The sequence below is a fragment of the Rhopilema esculentum genome, chromosome 5 (assembly GCF_057945365.1).
Source record: "Rhopilema esculentum isolate cy_ngs chromosome 5, ASM5794536v1, whole genome shotgun sequence".
In the NCBI taxonomy this organism is placed as follows: Eukaryota; Metazoa; Cnidaria; class Scyphozoa; order Rhizostomeae; family Rhizostomatidae; genus Rhopilema; species Rhopilema esculentum.
The window spans coordinates 2,045,703-2,054,070 of record NC_142819.1 but is presented as its reverse complement, the minus strand read 5'-3'; the positions used below and the strand labels follow the sequence as shown (position 1 = coordinate 2,054,070).

Genomic DNA, 8,368 nt, shown 5'->3' with positions numbered 1-8,368 from the left:
GGGGGGGGGATTATCGGTACAAGTTTTTGAAATATGTGCGGAGCTACGGGTACCATTTGAAGAAACGTGCAGAATGATGGGTGCCATTTTGAAAAAATATTGCAAAACTATTATGAGGGATATTTAGCATTAAGAAAATGAATGCCCAGTTAGAAGAAGAATTATGAAATATGTGTAATATTGAGAATTTAGGAAAAAGGACATGCAAAAATTGTTTCATGATTGTTGTGCCTTAAAAATGCTATTTGCTTTGCAGAATTATAGGCATAATTTTAATCATGTTTGCGGAATTATGGGTCAAATTTTTCAGGCATGTGCAGAATTATGAGTCCAAATTTTTTAACAAAAATGGCACATCCTCATCTAAAATTAAGCTTAGTTACCCCCCCCCCCCCCCACCCTCCCAAGATTTACAAGTCAAACCAACATAGCCACCTGACAGAGTCAAGCTTTAAGCCTCTTTCAATGTATTTCAATAGATAGCCCCCAACAAGGTTAAGAGGATATGATTTATCAAATTAACAATCCCTTTTCTTTCTATTAATCTGTAAGTAACAAGGTTGGGGGGACGTAGGGACAAGATCTTTTGACATTTTCATGCAATCCCTGCCATTTCAGTTTAGAGGTATGTGGCTTGTTTAACTTGTAATACATACCTATGTATGTATATATTTGTTCTTAACATTATTCATGTTTATGATAATTAGTTTTTATCTATGTAAGTATATGATAATTCTTAGTACAATTTAACAGATACTTACTCATGATAAACCTATATTGATTTTGAATGATATCTTGACTCTATATTTTCATTTCATGCATTTCTGTAGTGGGTACCTACCAGAACTATTGTCTGTAGCGCCTTGTTAATAATGCTATGGTCTAATTTCTACTTTTGCTATTGTCGTTTCCAGCATTTTGTGTAAAAGAGTCCTAATTGTTATTCTCACAGCACTACACCACTGACCAATGGCAAAATTGTCCCTGTTACACATAGCCTTTTTTAAGCAATTTTCACTGGGCGGCAAAGATGGCGCATTACTTGTTAATACATAACCAAGGACATGGGAAACAGTGCAAAAGTGGGGAGGGGGCGCATGTTTCAAGGGACACCTTCACGAAGTTTCTATAAAGTGCAAGATAGGTATCATTCTCTGGCTTAGTTGTGAGCAGTGCCATCGAGAGATTTCGAGGGCTCTAGCGAAAAACAGTATTGTGAAGCCCCATGCAAACGAAGCGAGCAGAAAATTTAACTACCACACCCTTTAGATTTGCTTGCAATCCACTCCAGAAAACTCCTTACAGTCATTTCCTTGCAATCGTTTAAAACATTGTGCAATTTTTAGCCACAAGTTTGTTACTCTGAATAACTGTCTTCTTAAAATGGGATTCAATACTTTTGAGGCCTTCGAAACCTCGAAGCCCTAAACCAGTTTTCCTTCCTCTACCCCCTCTCGGCAGACTTGGCTGTGAGTTCGTTGTTTTTATGTTTCTTAAAGCAGGTGCTCTTGTTCTTTTTGCACATTTCGTATAACACCTAAGCATTTTCAAGGTACTTTTTGGTTATGCATTTGGCAAAAGAGGAAAATCTGCAAGTGTAAGCTGCAAAGGGGAATTTTACGTAAATTTTTTGTGAGGACATGTGCCCCCTGTACCTTTCCGGTTCCTACATCTTTTTATATAACTTCCTAGCTCCGTTAGGGATTGTCCAGGAAAGTTTTTATCTAGAGCGTAATCCCCTTTTAAAAGCTGATCTATCGCTTTGCCATTATTCATACATGTTCATACAATAAAAGAAATTTATAGCAAACGCGAAATAATGATGTAACGTGGAGTAGGTGGTGCCAGTTGAAAGGTCGATTCCAATCATTATGATTATCTAGCAATGTATACTGCTAATGTGAATACATTTTGATACAATATATCGAAGCCCTTGCCGCCCAGTGAGGTCAACATTCAGCTAAACTGGCGACAAAATTGTTTCACTGGGCAAAATTGCCGCCTAATTTTCTTGCTAAGAGAGGCTCGCGGTGGCGGCGCTGAGGGGCGGTATAGGGGGGGGTTAATTACCACCCCACTTTTATCAAAACATTATATACATATTTATTCTATTAATGCATTAAAAAGTGCTAGGTATGGATAGATTCTATTTCCAAAGGAAAATTAGCCTAAGACAACGCATTGAAATGAGGCAAAAAGGGTGTGATATCAAATGCCACGCCCATTACCCTCCCATTCTGCAGTAGCTGGCGCCGCCTCTGAGGCTATGCCGTGCATACAAAGCAAGAGGTATTTTCCTTTCAACTTCCCAAATTTCTCATTAGATATTCGCCGTAGTTTGTTGTCAGCTGGTGTCACAGTTATTAGTGGACACAGCTAATTTTTGGGCCCTGGACACAAAATAGTGACGTGCCGCCCTGGGATCTTTTCAGGACCGGAACTTGAAACAACAACAGCAACTAGCGCACAAGACATTTTGTGGCAACCAAATTTTCAACCTTTTCCATCCCAACACTCAAAAGCCTGTCTAACGTATGAAGAGTACACAGTTGTAAGGACATCAAGCCAGTTACTAACGATCAACAATGTCTGATACAGCTGGAAAGGTATGCATTAGTACAACCTTTTTGGTATTTAAAAAGATTAACAGCAAAGCTTCTTTATTTGTTGGGAGAAACATCGCTATCTCCGATATCCGTACGCACATTGCGACATGATAGAGAAGTGGAACTAATTACACGTGTTTTGCCATGGTTTGTTTACATTCGTGAATTCCATGTTTTTTTAAATAAAGTAAAGATTTGAGCAAAACTGCAAAATGGCTCTGTACAAATTTACATAAGTATTTTTATGCTGACATTTACCATCCTCAATTTGATAGATAATGGTGCATGACATGCCAGCCTCCGGCAGCAAGCAAACAAGGTGTTGAATTACAAAGTGTTATATTTCATAGTGCGTGTATTATTTGATGCCGAAATGGTATTGCAAAATATGCCAGTGCGTACCTTGTACTTTGGATTGGAGTGTAGAAAAAAATTAGCAAAGTGAAGTATTGCAAAAGAGGCGATTTTTGATTTTGAAATAACTTAACAGTTGCATTTTTTGCATATGCACATTATCTTATAAAACAACCAAATACCACAATATTTGCAAGCACAAGGGTTTATGTGGGCAAGCCCCTTGGAAAAAACTCTCTTCCTTGAGAGACCCCTAAAATGCAATATCTAACAGTAATGCATTGTTTTCAACACATTTTCTAAATGAACAAACGTTTACATTCATATGGGGGAGGGGGAGGGGGGGGGAGAGGGGGAGGGGGAGGGGGAGAGGGGGAGGGGGAGGCTGCCTATTGTATTTTTTCTTATTTAGTACACTGTTATATAATAAAAATATACTACAGTTTGACAATTGTTTGAGCCCCCCAGTTCCGACGGCCTGTACCATGTATTCTGTTTTATGTTTGCAGGCACAGATTCATCAATAAAATTGTTTTTGTAGCCAATTAAATGCCTTGCTGCAGTAGCCTGGGAGCCAAAGAAACCACTGAGTATTGAAGAAGTTGAAGTAGCACCACCAAAAGCTGGAGAAGTTAGAATCAAAGTCCTTTCAACTGGTGTTTGCCATACCGATGCATACACTCTGAGTGGGCAAGACTCTGAAGGAAAATTTCCAGTTATTCTTGGTCATGAAGGAGGTGGAATAGTGGAGAGTGTTGGCGAAGGAGTAACTTCCTTAAAACCTGGTAAATTTATTTTTAGCTATCTGAACTTTATATCAGAGATTTGATACTTTTTAGGGCAAAGAGAAATTACAATAGTTTATATTAAACATATTGCAAAATATTGACAGTTTTTGCACCTATTCCTGCATAAAGTTCAAATTATCATGATTTTTCAGGTGACCATGTTGTACCATTGTATATTCCACAATGTTACGACTGCAAATTCTGCAAGAATCCCAAAACTAACTTGTGCAGTGTCATTAGATCTACTCAAGGAAATGGTGTTATGCCAGATGGAACAAGCAGGTTCACAGTGAAAGGCCAAACAGCATATCATTTTATGGGAACAAGCACCTTTAGTCAATACACTGTTGTTGCAGAGATCTCTTGCTGCAAGGTAAATGCCACAATTTGTAACTTTTAAGCTTTTGAAGCAACCAATATTGTAAATTGTTCATTTTTGGCAACTATAATGTTTTAAATTTAAAAATGCCTTTTTACTGTTATGCTAAAGAAAAATAATTTGGTTAATCTTAGATAAACTAAGATTGTGTATAGATCTTAGTATTAAAGTAGTTCAGTTCACATATATCAGTTAAATTTGCAACAAGCATGAGGTTTATGAATTTAAGACAAATTGATGCAAAATTTGTTATCATTATTTTTAATATTGTCCTTGGGACAGAAAAAGATAATCTTAAACCTATTCGAACAGCCCAGTCTAATAATGACTCAAATATCTGCATAATGATAAAACAAGTGATGCTTTGTTGATACTGCCTTACATGATAACTGATTGTAGGTAAACTGTACAGTACACAACAGTCTGGTTACCTTACATTTCATTGATTATGTTTTGTATTACAATTGATACAATGTTCAGACTCCTTGTCATTGATGTTTCTCTCCCTATTCTGCCTGTTCTGCAAAGTGAATGGATGAGCCAAATAATCAAACTTTAATGAATTTTTTGCTGTAGAATACAAAAGGATTGACAATCACTTGAATAACTTGAAATGGTGTCTATTTCAAGGTTTCAGATGCAGCTGACCTTGGAAAAGTATGTCTTCTTGGCTGTGGCATTTCCACAGGATATGGAGCTGCATTGAACAGTGCAAATGTCGAGAAAGGATCTACCTGTGCTGTATGGGGCCTTGGTGCTGTCGGCTTAGCAGTGATCATGGGGTGCAAGGCAGCTGGTGCATCAAAAATCTATGCTATTGACATCAATCCAGATAAATTCAAAATGGGTGAGTGTGGCAGGAAATTGCTTAGGTTTTTCAATTGCTAGTTAACTGTGCTAAAATTTTTTTAAGGGTTGCTTGATTATGAAAGTAGCTGTCATATTTCTAGAAATTTAATGGGTTATTAAGAAAATTTAGGTAAAATAATTTGTGCCCAAACTTTTTTTGTTCAATCAACTTTTGACAATGATATCATTTAACAACGCAAGTTATTTCCAAAATTTGATTCTCAATTATATTTAGAGTAGCTCACTTGTTTGCAACTTATTTTTGGCATTTTTGTAACACTGAAAGCTACCTGTTAGTTGTTTTTTATGGTTATATCCTTATCAATCCTAGCCAAGGACTTTGGTGCAACTGATTTTGTCAACCCAAAAGATCATGATTCCAAACCCATTCAGCAGGTATCATCATTTAGCATTAAGCTATTGAGCCTTTGAGATTACATTAAAATGCTTTGTTATTTATAAACTGTTGCATTATATCATAAGTTTACTTTAAAAGATATCTAAATGCAAATGAACATATTTTGAGAGAGTTATTTATGTTTTTTAAGGAGCATTTCAAAATTTTATTGACCAGAATAATTTGGAATCATTAAGGCTTGGTTCCCAGAAGCTGACTTGCTTACTAATATATTTATCTCTTACATACTTAAACACTTTTAGTTTGTGGGTGGTAAAAGGTAAATGCTACTGATGCTTGAAAAGTAAAAAAAATGAAGAAAATATAATTAAGCTTTGAAGAAAGCTTTAAGACTTTAAAGCAAAGCTGAAATATGTTTCAGTGCATCAAATTTATCAAAGGCTGTTGGTCATTGTCATACACTTTTGATGGAAGAAATTTGTCTTGATTTCTTTGAATGACCAAAGAAAAACTATATATTCACTACACTATGAATGTCAAAGAATGAGAAAATCTAATGACAGGTTTAAAAACCAATTGAAGGCCGTAAAATGCTTTGGTTTTTATTGATATCAAGGGGCTAGTTTTTCGTCATAATCTTACAGTATTTTGTCATTAAGATGCCATTTTGAATTTTACTTGGAAGTGGTTTTGCACTACTAATTGTATAAGTCTGTTTCATAAATATGTTGTAAAAGGTACTTTCTTTTTGTTTCTTAAAAGGTTTTGGTAGAAATGACTGATGGAGGTTTTGATTACACTTTTGAATGTGTTGGAAATATTCATACAATGGTAAGAGACAGTGGCCACTAGGTTTTTAGGATAACAAAGTTTGAAAATTTAGGCAATTCCCGTTATAAATTGCTCTTTTACCAACCAGGAACACTAATTTTACCAATTGAGAACATATATGACAAATTTTTGGTTATGTATAGACAGTGTCAAAATCATGATATCATGGTGCAAGCAATACTCTTCTACAATATCACCCCTTTCCCAACATTATCTCGTCTTATGCATGCTGGTGTTACTATTGTTTTTTATGTATTTCCCAAGGAGCACTTTGGCATTCTTGATAGTGATTCAATCAATATATTTTCTTGCTTTTTTTGCAATGGTTTCTAGCGAAAAGTAGTTGCAAGTCAAGGCTTATAAGATGGTTTGTTGTTTAAGTTTATGCAAACTTTTGCTTAATTATAAACCCAGAAATGTAAAATCCAAAAACATTATCTTGATACAACTTAGAGGTTTGCCTTACCGTAAATTATCTTTTAGGTCCCCACTCTCAATTAAGCCTCCCCTCTCTTATAAGTCCCTTTTTTCTTGTCAGCGTGCTGCTCTAGAATCGTGTCACAAGGGTTGGGGAGTCAGTACTATCATTGGTGTTGCTGGGGCTGGGCAGGAGATCAGCACCCGTCCGTTCCAGTTGGTGACTGGTAGGCGATGGCAAGGCAGTGCTTTTGGAGGTAAATCTTTGACTCTTACCTTCTTTGAATGTTCAACTACTTTTTCAGTTGTTGTGCTAATAGTAATACCTTCAAATACCTGAAAATTTGAGTGATATGTCTCCACTGCAATTTGCCCTGAAAAAGAGTGTATCATATCAACTGCAGATAATTTAGAAATAATTCTATCATGGAAGTGTTTCCCTTAGAGTAACCATGATCAAAGATTTGGCCATTTGTAGCCTAAAAACTTTTATATTTACTGCTTTCATCTTTGAAGGAATAACCTGCTGCCAATAACTGTGAAAGCCAATAAAGATGTTTTTTGCAAAATCTGGGGGCATCTATTATATATGGCTATGTTGTTTCATGTAAACTTATTTAAAAGTCATTTTTGACAAATATGGGTTATTATCGTTAAATTGGTTAACCTCTTGTTTTCAATTTGGACAGGCTGGAAGAGCAGGGAAAGTGTACCAAAGCTAGTCGATGAGTATCTGGCCGGCAAGTTGAAGATTGATGAATTCATTACTCATCATGTTAAACTTGAAGAGATCAACCATGCATTTCAATTAATGCATGAAGGGAAAAGGTAATCACTGTTACCTGTTAATAGAATAGCAATATAAAATACCATTGCAGCACACACAAGTGGGTGGTCTGTTGCAATTTGTAGAACACCAGTTGAAGGTGATAACTTGAGCTCCTCAATAATGTTTATAGCTCCACTCATTTTAGCTTCTGTCTTTGTGACCTATTTAGAATCTGATTAATTTTTTACTCTTCCATTCTAGCATACGGGCCATCGTCAACCTCTGAAGCTTGAAGGCTGATGCTTTGCAGCTCATGGAATGTCTTAATGACTAACATTTGATTGTTAATATAAAACCACTTGAGTCCATTTGTTTGTTGTTTCTTCTACAGTGGTAATTCTACGCTATGAATGAACTAAACTGATGATGAAATCAGAAAATTAATTACAGCTGCACACAATGGCGTACCCAAGGGGGGGAATAGGGGGGTCCGGACCCCCCCACTTTTCTAAAATATTATCCTCGAGATGTATCCAAAAGCGATGTAAAACTCATGGGGGGGGGTGTAGTATACTGTATGCTTGTGTCGATAACAATTGTAAAATACTTTGCTATTCACCGTAGCTAACATGAATCAAATAATGGGGGGAAATTTTGCAAAAAGGGCGTTTCCCCACATCTGCGAGTGTTTGAAGGGTATGGTCCAATAAAATTTGGGGGCTGCGCCCCAGACCCCCCGCTGCTACAGCCCTGGGTACGCCACTGGCTGCACAGATATAAGAAGAACATTTTTATTGGAGGAGGGTAATCTGTGAAGAAAGTAGGAACTGTTATTTCCAGTATAAGACCCTCTCACCCAACACACAATTTGGGAAACGATGGGGGTGGTGCCAAAATTCTGACAGCACTGGGCAGTCTCAACATCTTTCAACAACTGTATAATACAAACATATTTGGTTTGACAGCAAATTGGCAAAATTAAGTTACTTTTTCCGATAGAAGCGCTCTATTTCTAGC

General features: G+C 36.7%; 1 protein-coding gene across 1 annotated transcript; it reads left to right on the top strand.

Moving 5' to 3' along the window:
- Window positions 1-2,443: 2,443 nt before the first annotated feature.
- Window positions 2,444-7,719, top strand: LOC135689995 (alcohol dehydrogenase class-3). The gene is made up of 9 exons (XM_065207395.2): window positions 2,444-2,606; window positions 3,502-3,745; window positions 3,901-4,121; window positions 4,758-4,974; window positions 5,308-5,372; window positions 6,097-6,165; window positions 6,704-6,839; window positions 7,272-7,410; window positions 7,613-7,719. Exons 1-9 carry the CDS (start codon window positions 2,586-2,588, stop codon window positions 7,635-7,637), a joined length of 1,137 nt encoding a protein of 378 aa, XP_065063467.2. The 5' UTR covers window positions 2,444-2,585; the 3' UTR covers window positions 7,638-7,719.
- Window positions 7,720-8,368: the final 649 nt, after the last annotated feature.

Excerpts from the sequence above, each read along its gene's own strand:
- LOC135689995 (XM_065207395.2), top strand. The coding sequence starts at position 2,586 with ATGTCTGATACAGCTGGAAAG. Across the intron at positions 2,607-3,501 it reads TGTCTGATACAGCTGGAAAG|CCAATTAAATGCCTTGCTGC; the intron begins GTATGCATTAGT and ends TTGTTTTTGTAG. Across the intron at positions 6,166-6,703 it reads TTGGAAATATTCATACAATG|CGTGCTGCTCTAGAATCGTG; the intron begins GTAAGAGACAGT and ends TTTTCTTGTCAG.